This window comes from Lingula anatina, chromosome 2 (assembly GCF_051362555.1).
Source record: "Lingula anatina isolate TDL-2025a chromosome 2, LinAna3.0, whole genome shotgun sequence".
Taxonomy (NCBI): Eukaryota; Metazoa; Brachiopoda; class Lingulata; order Lingulida; family Lingulidae; genus Lingula; species Lingula anatina.
This window is the reverse complement of record NC_141768.1, coordinates 9,878,269-9,899,442: the sequence shown is the minus strand read 5'-3', so window position 1 is coordinate 9,899,442 and position 21,174 is coordinate 9,878,269. Positions and strand designations below refer to the sequence as shown.

Below are 21,174 nucleotides of genomic sequence, written 5' to 3'. Positions count from 1 at the left end.
TTACATAAATTTTCAAAAAATGCAGCTGAATTTCTCTGAAATGTCCTACTTTATAAGTGAACTGAGTGTAAAAAGTCAGTGCCATGTTTAACCGCACCACATTTCTTTGTTCACACTACTTTTTGCACAACTGATGCAATCTAAATGAGTGTGCTTACACGTGCGTTAGACTCTATGACCTTTGGGGTCACCCCTGTACACATGTAGGTTTCTCGTACTCTACTGCTCAAATGGTTTGATAGAAGATCGCATCTGCGGAGAGAAGGTGCGTATCATTAATGGTTTGCACTCTGTATTTCCAGACGTTCGTAAATAATGATTAAATGCATTAGTAGCAGTGAGGTGGATGGTGAGCTAGGAGTTTGGTGGATTGGGGCTGGGGGCGGAGGGGGGGGGGGGGGGGGAGTGGACTGTGATTCTTGCCAGTACTAATATAAATTTTATTATTATTACCGATTAATGATATAGATAAGAAGACCTGCCAAACAGGGGACTGCCAGTCAGGAGACCGACATGATAGCCTAAATTTGCTGTGATTCTGTTGATAACATCAACTAGTACCGTCAGTGCCATAACTAATGGAGACGCATGTCACCATGCATGTGGAAGTACTAGTACATGTAATACAGAAGTACCAATTGTGAGACTACCAGTGCATTGGCAGTTTGCTAGAATACATTAAACCCGACAGACTGGATTTTCAATTTCAGTTTGCAATTACTTTAAGCTGCTGTTGGCTAAATCAGAATGAAGCCATTATCAATGGGCTTGCATGAGCAGAGGTAACTATATTGTGTATTTTTAAAAAAATAATGTATACAGTGTAGGCTTTGCTTGCAATTGTTTGGTTTTCATGTGAGATACATTGCCTTAAAATATGAAGGACCCATCCATGGGATTTTTCAGCCAAAATGAATCTTTAGAGGTTCTCTCCATGCATTTCAAAATCTCCCACAGTCATATTCATGCCCTTTTAAAGGTTCTTATATATTCCAATCCAGACTCTGAAAACAATAAAACCCTTTATACCAATGATTATCTGAAGCATACCTTGTGTGGTCATTATATTCTCAACCTCCTTAGGTTTCCCATTGTCAGCTTACAACGTCTGTTTTATTTATGGTGCAGGGCAACGATGCAAAACACCCTGCCTTTTTCTTGTGTAAAAAGGAGGCAATGTGAGTGATGGCAGATGTTGTGTATTTGATTGGACATTCATTTAAAACTAAATTATTGAATTAAAATGAAGTAAAACAAGTGCAGGGATGGGTCAAGCAATAGTTCTCAAGTAGGAGAAAATTGCTCCTTACCCCAGGAAAATTTATTTTGGTTGAAAATTCCTGTGGAGTGTCTCGTTAAACTTACCAAATTGAAGAAAAATTCATTTTTAGTGATTTTTTAAAAGTCTGATATATATTACATAGCATATATGATCAGAGCTTGTTTAAAAAAATTTCAGCCTCAAGTTCAACACATTGTTTGCCAAGCGATTGTTGAAGCTGTTGAGAATAATGTATCCTAAATGGACCAATGTTACAGTATTATTGACCATAACCCTGTTGCTGTTAGGTTTGTTAGGTAAATACATAACCCTTTTAAAAAATATGAAAAAATTAAAAAAAACTAAGTTAGAAAATTGATAATTCATTTAAAAAACTATCTGCAATATTTTAGACAGCAAAGTGTTGAAGAGTACAGTTATGTCTTTCTTACCCTCTACCAGAGCCACAAATTAATATTTATATGTGCACTTTTCTCTAACAAAGTAGAAATGTGCCATGAATTAGCCAGAGACACATATGTGAATATCTAGTGAAAAGTCAATCTGTGGCCCTGGTAAAGGGTATGTTTTTCTCTCTTTCTTTTTAAGAATGGACTCGAGTGGTTAAAAGTCAGAAATGTATTATAACTTGAACATAGTACTTGTTGAAAATTCTTTGAAAACTAAAGTTTAAATTATTAATTAATTAATTTAGTTACTTGTTATTTTTTTAAGGTCAAGTGGTAATCTATTTTGTGGGACTAGTTCCAAGCAGATTCTATAAGGTGTTTGGAGACAAGGACATCTACAATTTCCGAGTGCTGATTATTTCTGCCCTTGGCCTAATTGTTGCCAATGCATTTGTAAGTAGGTTTCTCTTAAGTACAAGCAAGTATTTTCTGTAATTCTACATGTTCACACATCCAAATTGTACTAATGTAACTGTCTCTCAGGCCATTGAATGACCTCAATTTAGTTAAAGTATACAAATAATAAGAAAAAATGAGAGTTGTTCATATTTTTATCAAATGTATAACTTTATGTACCAGTTTGACATTTTCTTATTGTACATATTTATTTTGTGAAATATCTCCATAAACTCAAATATCCATTCAGACATAACATAGGGTTGTCCAGACAAGAACAAGCACATGCATTCATTTTGGGATAGAAAAATGATTCTGATTAATACAATTTGAAGTTTTTTCTCAGGTTATCAGCACAAGCACCTATGTAGCATCAGTGCTCTATGTGACCTGGAGGGGGCTAATCACTCGTCATATACACTCCAAGTACTTCAAGGATATTTTATACTATAAGATAAATGTACTGCAAAACAGAGTGGACAATCCGTAAGTTATGATTAATAATTTAATTTTCCTTTTTATTTATTTATTACTTTTTTTGTAAATTTGACTATTGATAAGTTTTAGTTTATCATAAAGTTCAAGTTATACTAGGCCTTACTTACCTCACATATAGGGATATTTAAGATTGGTATTTAAGATTTTATTCTAATCTTAGGTCTGCAGGTAGTTTTCAGTACTTAAAAGGGTCCATTTTTATAAAGGGCATTTAGCACTAAATGGTATATAAGCCTTACTGGTGAGTAAATTCTCTAAAAGCCTGTTAGTGCTAAATGCCCTTTTATAAAACTGGGCCCAGAATGCTAGCTTTTTTTTATTTGTTTGGCAGTATTTTCAATTTTGATAGCAGTTTTTAATTCCACATTTTTTTGTGAAAAACAGATCAATTTTATGTATGATGTTGATAACTACATTTTCAGTGACCAACGAATCACACAGGATGTTGACCGTATGTGCGACCAGTTCAGCCAGGTGGTAGCTCCGGCCATTATTTCCCCATTTACTATTGGTTATTACTTATACCAGGCATACACCAGGTATGATTTGCAGTGATGATAGTTTGATTCAGTATGGAGTGTAAAATCTTTGCTAGTGTATTTTTCCCCTTTTTTTCCAAAGCAATTGAAATTATTGTTGAATTGTTTATGCCTCTTTATTGTCATTGATTTCAATGATGTGATTTACTTTGTTAAAAACAATTTGAGTTCTTTTATTTGGTAATTCCAATCTTATGTCCTTGTTATGTATTGTTTGGTATACGTGTACACAGCATAGATAATTGTTATTATAACATAAGATGAACCTCCAAGATGCATATGGCTTTATGAGAAACCCATCTTTATTCATAGACATATTATTCTTTCACATAATAATGGATAACATTACTTCTTAAACAGTTACCAGTTGTTTGATTTTTGTATTTTATGTTAGGGTTAGAAATTAATTTTTTAAAGGAAGGTTTACCATATACACTACCTTATTCCACTGTTGATTTTCATATTGCATTGAAGGTAATTGCTTTTTTTCATCTTTGTCAGACTAATCAAAACTACTAATCAAAACTACTTTAAATCTTTTAGGCAGATTTTTTATTTAGATAGTCATTCAGTGGCTGTTTTTAATCTCATGAAGTTTTATGTGTAGATAGTCATTCAGTGGCTGTTTTTAATCTCATGAAGTTTTATGTGATGGTGTAGAAGAAAAGCGTAGAATTAGATAGCATACTAGGCCAACCTGGATCATCGCACACAAAGCCATTTGGATTGGATTAAGCGTTCCTAACATCAAAGGGTGTCAAGACAAAAATCAATGTTTTAAAAGCTCATTTGCTTATGTCAGTATCTGCAATGCAAAATCACTTAGTAGATCTCTTTGAAAGCTAGACAAATGACAAAACCACTTAGAAATGATTAAATTTATTTCTCATTTTCATTAAAGTGAAAGAATACAATCTGTAATTGCATTTTAGTGAGAAGTGATTTATTTGGGATTGAGGATTTTTGCTTTTATAATCCAAGTGTATTTGCCAGTGATTTAAAGGTAGGTTAAAAAGTGCACAGCTGTAACCCCCCCTTCCCTGCCACCTGAAGCTTTTTTTTTTTTTTGCACAATATTATAGTGAAGTGAAGAAAGGTAGGATTTCTGCTCCCATCCCACCCCCTTCTAGAAAACCTTTTAGGATGCCTTCCTTTGTTGAAAGAAATGCAAAATTATCATGTGATATATGATATGTGTTGAAAGCCTGTATATTGCATATGTGAATTAGAGAGCCTGTCATTGTCATTGTAATAAATACATTTAGTACTCAGTAAACTTGTTGCTTTTTTCTAGTACAAGTATATTCACTGCTAGTATATTCACTGATTTAAAAGCCAGTCTGAAGTGAACTTTACTGACTTGAATGCAGTGAGTTATAATTAATTTAACTGCTAAAAGAGGCTTCTCAATCATCAAGCATTTCATTAATAAATCAAAAGCTTCTATACTGCTGTGCATGGCGTGTGAGAATTCAATATTTTCTCTGTTTAGTTCAGATCTGTAGGGATCACTACAAGTGTGCCACAGCTGTATAGCCCAATGGCAATAGATGCAGCGAAGACCCATTAAAAACAGATTTGGGCTTTACAAGGATTCTTCTCCTTCAATTCCTTTTACACTAAGGCACCAACAATATATCCACCAACTAATATCCACCTTGATATAACTGTGTTATTGATTAGTTTAAAAGGTGAATTACAAATAAGTAGCAAAAAAGTAATGAAAAATAATCTTATTAGTATTTTTTTATGTATAATTTTAGCCAAAATCATATGGTTAGATAAGTAAAATTGGGCCTTGGTGTATATATTGATTTTTTATTTAGGGAGCCTATCTTGTTGCACAAATAAAGGCAAGAATTTATATTAAACATTTATAACATTTTCTTTTCAGTTCTGGATATTTGGGTCCAGTATGCGTTGTATGTTTCTTCATTGTGGCAACAGTTATCAACATTTTGCTGATGTCACCAGTAGTTAAGTTTGTTTTCTTCCAAGAAAGACAGGAAGGAGATTTCAGGTATAAAGACATATGCACAGAACATATTAGAAAAATTTATATATTTGACACTTTTCATATTTTTCAATTGAAATATTTTATTCTCTAGAATTAACTTAAATGTTTTCCATACAGAATTTTCCTACAAAAGGTGAATTTTCCCAACTAAACGGCATTTCCCCCAACATATCAACTGTTGATCTTCTTTTTCTGACACTCACCATAACTCTGTAACATTTTTGGAAAATGCAAAAATTCAGGGTATTGAAAAATAGATATGCTTGTATAATGTCATTGGCTATCTTACATCTAAGAGGTGGGGCCAGATACAAATAAAAAGGAATACATTTTGATGCACATCTGCCCATTTGCTCATATTTATTATTAAAGTGGCAGACATAATTTTTTTTTTCAATTTTGGAGAAATATAGAAATTAATTTCCGGGAAATGTCAACTGGTATGGGTCAGTAAGCTGTTTCAGAATTCTGCCCACATTAAGAGTCATTCACCAGCTTGATTTGGTGACAGTCTTACCCAAGTCTCTAGTGTTACCCTGATAGTAAAGAATACAAAAAAAAAAGAAGTTATAAGCATAGATAATTTAGTACTACTTTATAGTCTGACCCATTCTGTTATCACTGCACCAGATACAAGCACATGCAGCTGCGGGTCAATGCAGAGGCTGCAGCATTCTATAGATGTGGGACTCTGGAACTTCATAAAACTGAACAGAAGCTCGACAGATTATTGAGAACACAGCAGCAACTCATGATGCGAGAATATGCTCTGCAGTGCAAGTATTTTGTTGTGTTCTTTTCAGAAATTCTTTAATATTGACAATCAAATTGGGTGAATTTTGTAGATCAATAATACACAGTTTATACCACTGATTTCCATAAATCTTAAGCATGCAATATTGTAATTATTTTCTTGCATGTTACATATATATTATTGAGAACACAGCAGCAACTTTTTTTTTTGATGGTATTCATTCTTCTGATTTCTAACTATATTGTAAATCTTCAAATTTTCACAAATTAAAATTATTTTTTCTGCAGGCTCTGTTAACACTTTTGACTATTTAGGCAGTATCTTGAGTTATCTGGTATTAGCCATTCCCATCTTTGAGTGGAACATGTATGACAACTTGTCTCCTGCAGATCTCAGTGCACTTATAAGCAAGGTATATTAGTAAGCCAAATAAAGCATTAGATGATGTAGATAACTGTTTATAGATATTAACTGTGTCTCCTTATTACAAATAAATGGTAATGCAAGACAGTGAACATTATCCATTGACATTCATGGATGAAAAACAATTAAATATCGTCTTTTGTGTTATGAAGGTCAACTCAAATTATGTTCATATTAATAGTTTGAGTAATTAAAATAACTTTTCACTTATTAAATCAAGCTTTGTTATTTTTTTTTCAGAATGCATTTTTTATTATTTATTTAATCAACTGCTTCACAAAGCTGATTGATCTCTCTGTGAAGATGACAGATGTGGCTGGAACATCACAACGGTAATAAGCTAATTTATGAGTTTAGTAGGAACAGTGATAAATGAATACATGTTTATTTTATTTATTTATTTATTTTTTTGTGGACCCAAGATCACTTGTAAGATAGGGGCAAGATACCAGATTCTCCTTGCCAAGAAGTTGATTGTGATTTTGATATTTTCTCTTAGTGTTCATTGTCAGCCTCACCACATTCATTCATTCATTTAGTACTTATTTACTACTCTTTCAAAGGCATTACCTTCAGATCCTGTGTGTATGTTAGCACCCCTCTCTTTAAGTGTATCTTGATTTTCATTTTTTTAATTTCAACTTTTATGTTTATTTTAGTCATATTATGGTTATAAAAAAAATACTTTATACATAAATGCTTTTAAGAGGTAAATTTTGTGGAGACATTTATTTTGTCCTTACGTAATGAAAATAAATTAGAAAATTAAATTACTGTTAATGGATGTAAATGTCTTATTTGATTTGTATAACTTGAATGGGTGAGGTATGAAGAGTTATATGTAATTAAAATCAGACTGCATTTTGCTATTTATCTTGTAGTATTGGGGAGTTACTTGAAAACCTAGATTGTCTGGATAAAGACGAGAGTGAGAAAATAACACCATTCCATGATAATGATACCCCAGGCAGAGGAACAGTATCTAGGTTTGTGTGTGTGTGTGTGTGTGTGTGTGTGTGTGTGTGTGTGTGTGTGTTTTTTTTTAGTCAAAAGGGATGTTAATTGTTAAGGGAGAATTTAGAATTAAAGGATCTGGTAATGCTTTTAAGAAATTGCTAACAACACAGTAAGATATAAGTAGTTTTGAAGCAACTTCAGTAGGAGACACCTAGTATAGACAACTTTATCAGCAAATCCTATGCAAAAAAAAAAATCTCAAGAGTTAAAACTTAAACTTCATCTCTCAAATATATGTTTATTTAACACAAATTAACCCAGGTTAATCTATGCTTGTCTATATTTTCAGAAAAAGTAGAATAAAAAGAAAGTCTGGACATATAACTAACTACAAAGGACAAGCTTTATTGATATTCAGACATGCATATGTCATTCCAGTGCAACAGGTCTTTTGGGAAGTATGCCTGATGAAGATATAAACAATGTTAATGTTGAAATACAAGATGGCCGTGGCAGGTCAGACAGCACTGCATTAGAGTCCATAGTTTCCTCCAGGTAAGTGATGTAGATTAGGTAAGTTAATTACAATCAATTTGGTGGAATAATGTCAGCAGTTTACTCATGCTAGAACTGTTTCTGTTGATACAACCTTAACTGTATCGTAGGCAATTTGAGGCTGGTTGCTTTAGCTATAGGCTCTATAATGAACCAAAGTTTCAAGAGTAAAGTTTTGATCTCAGAAATATTTTTTTCTTGTTTATTATTAATTGAGATGACTAGTTAATACTTTTTACCATAATTTGGAATTTTTTTTAATAAAAGCATTTGATTACTCCAATAATATTTGCAGCATAGCGACCCCTATACCAGATGGCACGGTAGCCATGAGGCTAAATGCTTTATCTTACCATCTTCCACAAAGTGACATGGTGCTAATGAAAGGTACCACAATTTAAGTTGTTTGATTTTTAAACAAGGTGCATGTCTTCTGGGTATGCTAAAGATTCTTTTACCTGATTATAGATGCCATAGCTGTCACATTATTAGAAATATGTTCATTTCTCCAGAGTTTAGCATCCTTTATGTAATTCTTTCTGCAGATCAAACCTCCTGAGGTTACAAATTTTTCTAGTTATCACTTTTTGAAGAATATTGTAGTTGATATAATTTGTCACTTGTTCCCTTTTAGATCTGTCCCTGGAGATAGTAGCAGGAAAGAACCTACTTATCACAGGTGACAGTGGCTGTGGGAAGAGTTCACTTCTTAGGGTGCTTAATGGGTTGTGGCCTCTGATGGAGGGATCTGTTGAGACATTGGTGCCATTTGGAACTAGAGGCATACTTTACTTGCCCCAGAAACCTTATCTCACAAATGGAACATTAAGAGAACAAGTGGGTTCCTCATTTGTGGAATCGATAGTTCTATTGCAAAGATTACTTAAATCAGGCACAGTTATGTTATAGATACAGTTAGTATGAATAACATGAATACAAGTAGGTTAAGGGAAATTATTTCAAGAGAAATGAAACTACTAAATATTTGGATAATTTAGATGTTAATATGTCTTCTAATTATTCTGCTTAGTTCAAATTTTTAAAACATGCATATCTTTTTGATGTTAGATATGTAAGAAACTAAATCCTTAATTTCAGATTATCTTTCCACATCATAAACTTTCATCAGGCACTGGTAAGTATCATCATCAGTGCTAAGTTTTGTTTTCAAAACAAATTTTAAAAATAATGTATTTAAACATATGTAATGTGATTGAATTGAATGAGTTTCTTGTAAAATTCTATGTAATGACAGTTTGAATCAAAACAAGGAAAATGCACAACTTTGACTCAAGCTACCACTTTAGTTTCTGTGATACAGACAGAGGCAGGAACTGGCTATATATGTACAAACTACATGTATAATACTAATAGTACTATTATAATAATTCCTTTGCTTTCAGAAAGTGATGAGATAATTCAGCATTTCATTTGCACCGTAGACTTGCAAAAAATACTTGATAGAGCTGGAGGGTTGGATGTAAACAATGAATGGAATTGGTAAATTGAATTAATGGTTTAAGTTTATTTTTTGCTGGCAATATGGAAAGTTCATAAGTGAAAATAGAAATGATACCCTTAAACGACTCACAAAAAAACCAAGTCATGCATTTCAATTGACTTTAAAAATTTGAGTTCTCATTGGTGAAAAAGCTTTATTATGGAAGTGGTTAACTATTCAGAGGCAAATAAGCAAATCTTACTTTGTGAATGTCATCCATGAAACCTGTCGTAAGTTAAATTGGGGTATCTTATTTTTGTTCATATTCATCCACACAGGTATGATGTACTGTCTCCTGGAGAAATGCAGAGATTGTCTTTTGTCCGTCTGTTTTATCACCAGCCACCTTTTGCAAGTAAGGCACAGTCTGAGTGTATGATTTTAATGCTGTTACTTTTAGAAAAAATAATTGACTTGTATTGATATTACACACATGGACTTGGTGTGAGAGTTACACATGGACTTAGTGTGAGTTAATAATATTTATATTTTGGACTGGATGATGATTAAATTTTGACTTATTAATTTTTCTTCAAATGTATTTCTTTTATGTATTGCAAAAATAACGATTTGCTGACAACTTTCATTGAGATTTGTTTTTATATTAGTTTTGAAAATTTTGTAGTCTTGGATGAGGCCACAAGTCAGGTAAGCCATGCTGCAGAGCTGCTTCTATATAAAATGTGCAAAGAGTTGCACATCACAGTGATCAGCGTGGGCCACAGGGATTCTCTTCGAGAGTTTCATGATATAGAACTCCGACTTGATGGAAAAGGTGGATGGAGTCTAGTTAACCTGAGGTAGCAAATACATAGCAGTTGAGATGAGACTATACATTTATTACCTGGAATAATGACTGTTTTGATATGACAGAAACTGATTGACTAATGGGTGTGATATTTGATGTAATATTGAATCTGATGGTAAAACAGTGGATGAATGATGGTAATACAGTATATGATGGATAAAATGATGGTGATATGGTGAATAAAATGCTGAATGCCTATTGCATTAGTAATGTGGTGCGTAACTAGTTATTTCTGAATGTTGCTTTTAAGTCTTTACTGAAGATTTAGATAAATATATTCATTCAATGCTACATTTTAATAGCTGCCCAGCAGTGCCCTGAAGTCTATGATTGTTTTATTTGTAATTATTTATTCTACTGTTATATCAATCTTTGAAAGGTTTTAAGACATTAAAAATTCTTCAGCCAGAACGAAAACAGTGCATGCTGTAAGTAAAACATTTTACTACTTGAAAAGCTGAAAGCCGTTCTGGACTGTTACCAAGTTTTATTTTAAGAATAGATATTTGATTGGTTTTTCTTAGAGTATTAATACTACAGGACTCAAAACATACTTGTTTAGAAATATTCAATTTTTAGTTTTCATTACATGTAAAACTTTCTTTTCTTAACTTTTTATTGTTGGAAGTATTTTATATTTATGAATGTCATTCCAGTATTTATAATTGTCAATTTGAAAAAGAAATTTCCACTTTGTGTTATTTGTATCAGTTAAGGCACGTAATCACATTTTATTCATCTTTTGCATTAAGCAAAATTTGACTGCTATAGCTTGTAATGTTGTAAACTATTAAACAGCGCTGACAATCAGCACAATTTTGTTTTTTACAAAGTTCATAAACATTATGTGTTAACTGATGGCTGTGTCAGCCATATGGATATTGTATTAATGTTACATTACTCATTACCTGCTTCAAAGAAGAATTTGATTTGTTACAATGTGCCAGTGTCACAGCAAACACTTTAAGTTACATTTGCCAAAGTAGAGTGTTTTTGTTTAAACCAAATGGTTCCTTTTAGATTTAATTCACAACTAAAAAAAACTTATTTTTATTATTTTGTCAATAGGTTCCTTTATATAAGCAAAACAAAATATTAAATAATAAAAATATGAAATTCTTTTGAGTTGTATATATATTTATTTCAATTATCTTTCTGCATATACATATTTATATTTTTAATAGAAAATCTAATCTATGAGCTAAAATAAAAATCTTAATAATTAACGATGGAGCAAAAAATCAAGACTAAAACTGTCCATAATTATGCAAAAACTGCCCATAATTGTTATCATCCTGCTCCACACCAGATATCTTACTTATATGATGTGCGTATTTAGCAGTGTTTTATGAAAACACTGCATTTATTGTTTCTCACAATGCATATTGAAATGGATGCATATATTCTATATATTCTACCTTATTCAAACCTGCTACAAGGGGGTTGAACTCCCAAGACAAAAGTATTTTTAATCATTAATCGCCCTGATATTTTGTCTCTCCCATGCCCACGACATATTGCACAGGTACTGGGCTTACTTTTGCCCAGATTCAGACAATTTTAGTGTGCATCAAAAGGGTCACCATATCAGGCCACAAGTAAGCAAAGCACCTGTGCTATATTTCATGGGGCAAATTTGGGACGTAATAAGCCAAGATATGTAGTTACTCAGTTCACAGATTATTTTCAGTGTACTGAGTGTGAAAGTGACAAAATGTTGGGTTATCAATTAACTTGAAGTTCTTCTGTCTTGAGAGTTAAAGCCCCTTGAGCTAATGCTCTGCCTTATGAATTGTAAGCAATCACAGCAATGCCAGATATGCCACCCGTAACATTATAAAATAAGGCATCACTTCAAGGCACTATTTATAATGTCCAGTATGGTAATGTTTAAAGAAAAATAAATTATTGATGCATAAATCATCAACAGTATATATAATGCTACAAATAAAATTTGCAAACTTGAATATCATATTTGAGGTTAATTTTTCCTACATTATATTAAAAACCTGCATTGATGTTGTTAATTGTTTGATAACTATGTTAAGCCTTCTTACACAAAATATATGACGAAGCCATTGCAACATACACAAAATGAGCAAAATGGGGAAAACTGTGTATCTGAAAGAATTTTATTTGTTACATTTTTGACAGAATTCAGAGCAAGCTGCCAAGTGGAAATCATCCTCAAGTATTTGTACTTAAAACCAGGAACAAACATTTTTCCTAGTGTAAACATCATTACAACAAATATGTCCACCGGTATTCATAGCTAAAATCTGCAAAACTGTTGTAAAATTGTATAATAAGTAGACTGAAGAAACTACAAATATAATGCTGCTAAAATAGTATGTTAATATCTAAATATATAATCTCAAAAATGGTGAAACTTTTACTTAATGGTGTCCATAATAATAAATATTGCCCCTGCAATAGCAACAGAGATAAAATGTTTTTTCCTCATATTACCATAAATTACGTAACCAAATCTATCCCAAACTAAACTACACTGCCTTCATGCAAAAATTGAACTACAAACCATCCCTTCGATTAGTTTGTTGAAGTCTGAAATGCTAAATCACTTGTGTTCATGCCAACTTTAGCCAATTTTAGCTAAAGCTTATTGATCTATTTAATGATCCTGATTTTTACATGTCAATTATTGCTGTTTTGGCAAGTATTAAATCTAATTAATCAAAACCAAAATAATGGTGTAAGGAAACCAAGATTGTGTAAATATCTGCCAATCACAGCCAGGACTTCTTTTTACTAATTTCATTGTGATGGTCCACAATTACTTGTACCACTCCTGGTTCTGCCAAGGTTGAGATATCTCCAAGGTCATCATGTTGACTTGCAGCAATTTTTCGAAGGATCCGACGCATTATTTTCCCTGAGCGTGTTTTTGGAAGACCTGGGGCTATCTGTGAATGGAGAAAACACACAACACATCAAACACTTGCACCTCAATAACATTCAAGCTGTTGTGATGAAAAGGATGGAATGAGCATTTGAGGGTGTGAGATTTTCTCGTCAAATGTACACTATATAATGTTCAAAAGGTGAATTACAATCATTTAAACAAATATACCAATTCCTTAATTACTTCACTTGATACAAAGTATAACCAAATTTCTCAGTACGTCTTTAGGGTCAATTGCAAGTCTAGATTTACCAACTGTCAACAACAAGAAAAATATACTCTGTCTGAATGAATCTTACGAACTGTTCAGAGTGAGTTATTGTGACCTAGCTAATGTGCACTAACTCTACCAGGATTCTCGCTGAATACAAACAAACTTCTTGTTTCGAATGTTCTTGTATAATCACCAGCATCTCTGTATTCTACTCCATGCCAGGAAGAGGCATGTTAGTCAATCTGATGGTATTCAGTGATGATGAGAGTCCCCATGTGGAGTCAGAGCACAAATTTTGCTAGGTCAAAATACAATAACTACCTTACACCCTCTGAAATAAAAACATACCAGTATGATGTCTGGCACAGCATAGGAGGCAATCTGTGTTTTGATCAGATTTCTTAATTCTGGGATGATATCTGCTGCCGTTTGTGTTGCATCATCTTTAAGGGTGACATAGGCATAGACACCTGAAGAACAGCATACGACGTGATACTATTCTGTACTGCATACAATCATCTTTTATCAAAAATTGATATAAAGAGATTCATGATATCCCTTAGCAAAATAAAAGAAATCCATGAACTTATATTAATCTTTTGTGCTTTACAAAAATCTATTTACCTGTACAACTAATGCACAAATAAACAAAGGCCTTATAAACTGTTTTCTAAGAAAAGCATAATTTACCTTCTCCTTTAATCTCATGAGGGAATCCAACCACAGCTGACTCTGCCACTGATGGGTGTTCATCCTGGACAGTATAACAATTTAATATTTAAACATTTTAACAAGAGTATGACAGTTTCACCTTAGGTAAAATATTAGTTTTTTGCATTCAATTAAATACGCATGCACACAAAACCAAATGTTAACAAGTTCATCTAGCTGAGCAAGACACAAGTGAAATCTCTGCAGTACAAACTAACATAAATACATACTATAGCATCTTCTATCTCAGCTGTTCCAAGTCTGTGTCCACTAACATTAATGACATCATCCATTCTGCCAGTGATCTGGTAGTGACCACCCTTGTGACGATGGGCGCCATCCCCAGTAAAATATACACCTTTGGGGAATATAATAGTGTGAATAGCCTGAAGATTTTTATTGTTAATAATCCCAGGTCTCATACTCCCTTAAACCTTTCCAGCAACATGGGCATTTTCTCTTTTCAAATCCTTGAAAATATTGTAAATAACATTAAATTTCAGAACAGAGCTAACAATAGAGTTCCGAGAATAAATTTTTTATAAAAGAAATATTTCTTTACCAGGAAACATTTTGAAGTAAACATCTAAAAATCTTTCATGGCTGCCATGGATTGTTCTGGCAATGCCTGGCCAAGGTTTTCTGAGGCACAAAGCACCACTGACATTTTCATCAGTCAACTCTTCACCCTAGAAGAAAGTGATATTACTACAGTGTCACATGTATGCTTTCTACTATTGCCATTCATGCTACCACTTTACTGGCACTAACCCTGTGGGAGTTTTCAAATTCCATATGTATTTGCAATACTATCCATTTTTATAAGCCATAAATATCAAATACAAATTTTCCAACCACAAGTATACTTATACTTTATTTCTACTGTTTTGTCTACTAACAAGATAGATCAGCTGAAAAAACTAGTAATACTTTTTCATTTTTTTTAATGAAGCACACCCTTCTGCCTCACCTTCTCATTCAGAAGTACTGGATCTACACCAAAGAAAGGCCTCATAGGCATGCCTGGCCTGATCTCTGCTCCTGGGGCTGATGGACGGGGACTTATCAAAATCCCTCCTGTTTCTAAAATATCATAAATTCTTAAATTGTATAAAATGTTATGAATAATCAGTAAACCACTATCTTTACAGCTGGAAAGATTTCTTGCGCATGTAAAATAATGGAAACATCATTCAGTTTGGTTGTCTGCTAGTATCTATCTATGGCTGCATTCGGAGCAGTGGACTAACTAGTCCAAGAGTCAAACATGGCTGACCCACTTGAATACTTCCCCACAGGGAATCTATTCAGTGTCTATTATCAGATAAGATGGCAAGCTTTTAAGTGGATTGCCATAATTGGCCCACGGACTAGTTAGTCCACCGTTCTGAATGCAGCCATTACCTATCTATAATCTCACTATAAAACAACACACACACATCCACAGCCAGTGTCAAGTGATGGTTTTTGATCTTTAAATACTTCAACATTCAAATTGTAACTTGTGAGACATAAGGACTGTAGTATACCTGTTTGCCACCAGGTGTCTACAACATCACATCTTTTCTCCCCAACAATGTCATGATACCACTCAAAGGCTTCACGGTTCAGAGGTTCGCCAACTGAAAATATCCGGAAACTAATTCTCGCTGAATGTGTTGTAACACATTACATTTACTTTGGAAAGTAAGTCCTCTGCAACCTTCAATGACTTTTATATTTTTTTCTGAATTACAAGTAATCAGCAATACAAATCAGGAGTTTCACTGACATGTAAAAATAGCAAAACTTTAACATAAGTGAGGATAAAGAGGCATGCATATTAAAACCATAAATACCAGTATATTTTGTATGGTTTGACATGTTATGAAAGCACATAAACATTTTGCTGCCTGCTTAAAAAAAAGAGTATCTATCAAAGCTCTGTCAACCTACCACACCCCAGTGTTTTGAGTGATGACCTGTCATACTTGGTGACAAAGGAATCTCCAGACTTCAGCAGTAATCTCAGAGCAGTGGGAGCAAGGTACAGTATGTTCACCTTCAGTCTTTCTACCATTTCCCAGTAACGTCCTGAAACACAGAACTCTCTGTGAAACTAATATGTATTTTGTTGAATATTTTCGATCCAACTGAAACATTTACTTTACAATCTACTAACAGTCTTTCTCAATAAAAGATTCAATAATCATTTTCTCTCTCTGTTTTGTTTTTCATTTTGCAAATGGCAAATTGTTCACTTTTGAAAAAAATGTTACTCAAAATACTTATTTCAGATATCATTTGGATTCTTGGGCTACAATTTTCAATTGGATTAATATATTTAGATTATTGACCAAAACAAGTCTAATAAACAGATCTCAACATATGTATCCTAAAACCTTTGGAAATTTATATAAATCAGCTATCTGACAGAAAAAAAAAAACATTTTCTCACCTGGGTCAGGATATGTGGGTGTGCTTTCAAACAATACTGAGGTAGCACCATTGCTGAGAGGTCCATACACCCCATAACTGTGGCCAGTGATCCATCCGATGTCTGCTACACATGCAAAAATATCTTCTGGCTGGTAATTAAAAACCATCTAAAAAAGAACACATTTTGTATTTTTATTATTTAAAACTGACATTAAACAGACAATGTTCTAATATCTTTTTGCCTACTACATGTACTTTTGAATTCACACACAAACACACATTGCTAAAAGTAAAAGTGAAGAATGAATGAATTATTCAAAAGGGATAAACAAAAAAAATTGCTGCAATAATTTTAACTGAGAAAAATAGTTTTTCATGTTATTACATAAAGACCATGTATTTGGCATATGACAGTTCACCTGATGAGTTACAGTGGTATACACAATATATCCCGCCTGTGTGTGTACCAATCCCTTGGGCTTGCCTGTACTCCCTGATGTATACAACATAAATAGTGTGTCTTCACTGTCCATCTTCTCTGGGATACACATTTCTGGATACTGGGCCATTTCCTAGCCCAAAATATGTAATTAGTAGTGAATAACAGTTATGAAATAGCTTGCAAAAAGTAAATAACTGATTACTAAACAATGAGAAATTTATGCATTGTGTTTGTTTTTTAAGAGTAAGAGAACAATATGATAATTCTTTTATGGCAATTTATGTAGTTTTATATTTCAACAGGGGTTTCAAGGCCAAAAGCTATTTTAATAAAGCTAATGTCCAAGTCATTATTTCACCGTATGTTTTATATATACCCTTAATGACAGTAAGTAAATCCGCAGATCAAACATATCTCGTATATGTTACAATCACTAATTTTGATATTTCAATGACTATAACCCTTGCACATTCAATAGTACCTCTTTTAGCAGAAAATCCTTCTCTCCCATTGAAACTTCTTTATTAGTTCTGGTTGCCATGAACACTCTCTTGACACCAGGGCATTTCTCCAATGCAGCATCCACAGTGTTCTTCAGTTCTACAAGCTTCCCTCCACGTACTGCAAAATCACTGGTGATCACAGTTTCTGCTCCAGCTAAATTTTAAACAAAATTATCAGATACTAAAAGTGCCATGTACAAACAGAATTGAAGAAATATATTGCTGAAATGAGAATCTCTGAGATAGTGCTAAGTCTTGCAATTTAGGATAAAATCAAACAGGATTCTGTGGAATACATATGATCTAATGATTGTGACTGGCAAACAACAAGGTAAATAAACAATATCATAATACCCACACTCTGCCAGGGGCACATATTGATTTATCACTAGATATTCCCAGACACGTCTCTGGTTAATTCTTTACAGCTTTTTCTACTGTAAGCAAGAATTTTTGCATGGAATTAATGTCATCACTCAGCTGGCCTCTTGTAAAGAGAATAAAGTATCCATTATTCAACTGAGTATGACCAATCTCTAATGTATTATTACCTTTATATTTCAGGATCCTACATACAGGTATGATTCACAAATACATAGTTTCTATCATACAAATATATAGTTTTTAATCTTATTTTTACTAGTTAAATCAGTATTGAAATACCAGAATTCAGCAGATCCAACATAACTTTATAATTATGTATTTTTGAAAAAACTTACCATCATTGATACGCGCAGCCAGGGACTCAGCACTGAACCCAGCAAAGACCACACTGTGTACAGCTCCTATTCTTGCACATGCCAGCATGCTAGCCACTAGAAGTGGGGACACAGGCATGTATATGGCGACAGGATCTCCTCTCTTCACACCATGATCCTTCAACATATTAGCAATCTGGTTCATCTTATGGTAGAGTTCTCTGCAATATATATCAATTTGTTTTTTTAAGAGATGTTAGACATAACTGTCTTTGTCTGTCATCTTCCCAGGTAGTTCAATATAAATGTTCAGTAGCACCTTTCATTCTTTTTAAGTACTGAAATTACAACACCATACTCTAAAATCATAAGTCTATGTGAAGGAAATGCAAGTGATGCATGTTATTGTTTACAATCAATACTTATTTAGAAGAAAAAAGAAAAATTTGGTCTACAAAATTTATATTTATATTTATACTTATATCAAATATTTCAGAAATACATTGAAGTGATAGTTTTTTATTTGAAAGTTAATGTTGAGGGCCATTAGAATATTAAAGCATCTTTTGTGCCAAAATCTTATTCAGAGATTTGTGTTATAAACTATACTTCAGCATCATATCATTTTGTTGCTATTTCTTCAAAATATGTCGACTGTACTAAGCTCATCCAAATGAAAATTTCCACTTTCTTAGAAATAAATATATTTATCTTTTTCCAGTTTTGTGCTTTAATTATATTAATATTTATAATATGTAATAAGGCTCAGAATATAAAGAAACAAGAAATATGAAGTATGTTTCCTTTATACCAGAGATGCTAGTTTAACACTAGATGGGAAAGCTCCATGGGAAATACATCAGCTGTTGAAATGGAGATAAGAGAGCTTTCAGTGCAACAGATTCTTACTTGTAAGTAACATGTTCTTCTGTTCCAGGTTCATCTTTTTCCCAAATTAATGCCACTTTGTTTGGAGTGCTCTCGACATGTCTATCAATGCAGCTCTCTAAAACATGCCAAATATATCCACACTCAATTTTATTTTCATATCATTTACAGAAAAAATATTTGCACTTATTATGCTAAAGACGTGCATTGCAAAACAACTTTAAATATTTTTGATATGCATCTTTAGTTATCTATACAACTTAAAATGAAAATTCTTCCATTTTACACCATGTACAATGCGCTTACCTCAAATTTCTAAATATAGGTTTTCTATCAATATAAGTATAAATATAAGAAACAAAAATGCATGTTAATAAAAGCAGTGTAAGCAGAAGCTCATATGATAAAATTTTAAATTTCCAAGCATGGCATATCCAAGTCATATAATGACAATATATAACAAAATTCACTTTTATTTTTTTCAAATTGACCCCTATAAGCTTTTGATACATATAATATTTGTTTAAATTCAATTTTAAGTGTTTGTTCTACCAGGCAATCATGGGTTTATCTTTTCAAGAGCCGGGGAACATTAAATTATTTTATGACTTAAGTTATTTATGGTCCAACTCAGTATCCTGTAGGCCACCCTAGAGGCTCCAACTAAACCATAAACTTGGTCAACTCAAAACCTCTAGTATCAATGTTTCAACACTGATAATGTTCACATTTAAAACTTTGTCAGAAGTTTGGTTAATTATTTTAATGAACATGTATTTAACCATAAAATTTAAAAAAATAATGGAATTCTACATAAACATAGATGTGGACAAGCACACATGATTATAAAAATATAAATCAGAAAGATTTTTTAAGTTTCAGACTTTTTCATATTTTTTCCATATTCTGCTTAAGGGTCGACCCATGTTATTCTTTTTTATCATTCATTTATCTACTCATTTGCATTTGATTGTTAATCTATCAATTAATTTATCTGTTAATTTCCCACATACTAATTGCAATATATTTTGTTTTACTATGATTCACTAATTCACTTGTTTATCTATATATCTGTTAATCTTCTGATTTATTATCTACCCACATTGAAAGAGATTTAATTTGCAAAATATTTTCATGTTAAAATTAAATTAAAATGCACATGAATTTAAAATAAATGTAAAGATACACTGAAACTAGTTGGGTTAAAACGGCAAGAAAGCAGCTGCAGCAGCTTGGGTGCTGTAAAAATGAGGCCATTGAAGGGTAACATTTTATCTTTGGTCGTTCGACGAATCCAACTTTTGTGCTCTGTGTTAATAAAGTGACACAAGTTATCAAACCTGTAACATTAAGCTTTCCTCCTAGAAACCATTTAAAATCCCCCTTTTCCATATCGCATTTCTGAACTTGGTCGAAGTCGGTCATCCACTTGACGCGACTTCTGGCCAGTCGACCCCAAAATAGATCTGGGTCTCGAAGACTCAGGTCGTGGAGGTCTTGGTAGGATTTTATCCCGCTTGTCCCGTCAAACTCCGGAATATACGTTGTGCATATTGGTGAAGATGCTGATGCCATAGTCCGTCTTAATATTATAGGCCATTTTTTCACAGAACAAGCTGCGAGCTTGCTCTCTTTTATGTATCGGCTGAACCCCCGACATAGTCCTGCGCCCCTGTGCGCCATCTTTCTTGTTTACGTGTGAGAGTCGCCGTCTGGCGGCCACATTGACGGGGGCGTGTCTGAAGGCACCTGTTGGAAAAGTGCCAAAATGAGCTTACTTCAACAAAAGTAAAACAAGTTTGGTTTATCAATATATAGCTGTTCTAAAACATAGAGCAATATGAAAATCTTAGTCCTTTTCCTGTCCAAATACCAGCTAGTAGACTTGATTATTTACCAATGCTGTGATTATACAAAAACAAATGACTGCAGGTGTTTAACAGTATATATCTGTCAGCTAAAAATGCTAAAGGGAACAATTTATCATTGAAATAATACTGAGTTTATTTTTCAATCATAATATTATGTGCAATGTACATTATATTTTTATTTTGCACAATAATATCAGTGTTGCAAGTTTAAAAATTGTCATTGCAACAAAATATGATCTTGAAATGATACATCTTATTTTTATGGTATTTCTTTTCTTTTTTTTTAATATGCAAAACTTTATCTCTTTAAAGTTCTCTCTATTAATA

The 21,174-nt window shown here is 33.0% G+C and overlaps 2 protein-coding genes across 3 annotated transcripts; one reads left to right on the top strand and one right to left on the bottom strand.

The window, feature by feature from the left end:
• The first annotated feature begins 172 nt into the window (after positions 1–172).
• On the top strand, positions 173–12,146 carry LOC106157040 (lysosomal cobalamin transporter ABCD4). Of its 2 annotated transcripts, none has more exons than XM_013532519.3 (18): positions 173–265; positions 728–782; positions 1,460–1,578; positions 1,997–2,124; positions 2,474–2,613; positions 3,048–3,164; positions 5,059–5,184; positions 5,812–5,957; positions 6,223–6,347; positions 6,599–6,690; positions 7,240–7,344; positions 7,754–7,870; positions 8,166–8,257; positions 8,505–8,707; positions 8,969–9,005; positions 9,274–9,370; positions 9,650–9,726; positions 9,997–12,146. In XM_013532519.3, exons 2-18 carry the CDS (start codon positions 748–750, stop codon positions 10,173–10,175), a joined length of 1,935 nt encoding a protein of 644 aa, XP_013387973.2. In that variant the 5' UTR covers positions 173–265; positions 728–747; the 3' UTR covers positions 10,176–12,146. The 2 variants fall into 2 exon arrangements, with proteins under 2 accessions (XP_013387973.2, XP_013387975.2); XM_013532521.3 differs by having other exon boundaries at positions 186–203.
• On the bottom strand, positions 12,142–20,860 carry LOC106157038 (acetyl-coenzyme A synthetase 2-like, mitochondrial). The gene is made up of 14 exons (XM_013532517.2): positions 20,317–20,860; positions 18,998–19,094; positions 18,110–18,309; positions 17,369–17,544; positions 16,865–17,017; positions 16,465–16,612; positions 15,963–16,100; positions 15,557–15,649; positions 14,998–15,110; positions 14,590–14,716; positions 14,258–14,385; positions 14,007–14,070; positions 13,665–13,786; positions 12,142–13,103 (listed from the first exon to the last, which is right to left on the bottom strand). Exons 1-14 carry the CDS (start codon positions 20,657–20,659, stop codon positions 12,927–12,929), a joined length of 2,079 nt encoding a protein of 692 aa, XP_013387971.2. The 5' UTR covers positions 20,660–20,860; the 3' UTR covers positions 12,142–12,926.
• Positions 20,861–21,174: the final 314 nt, after the last annotated feature.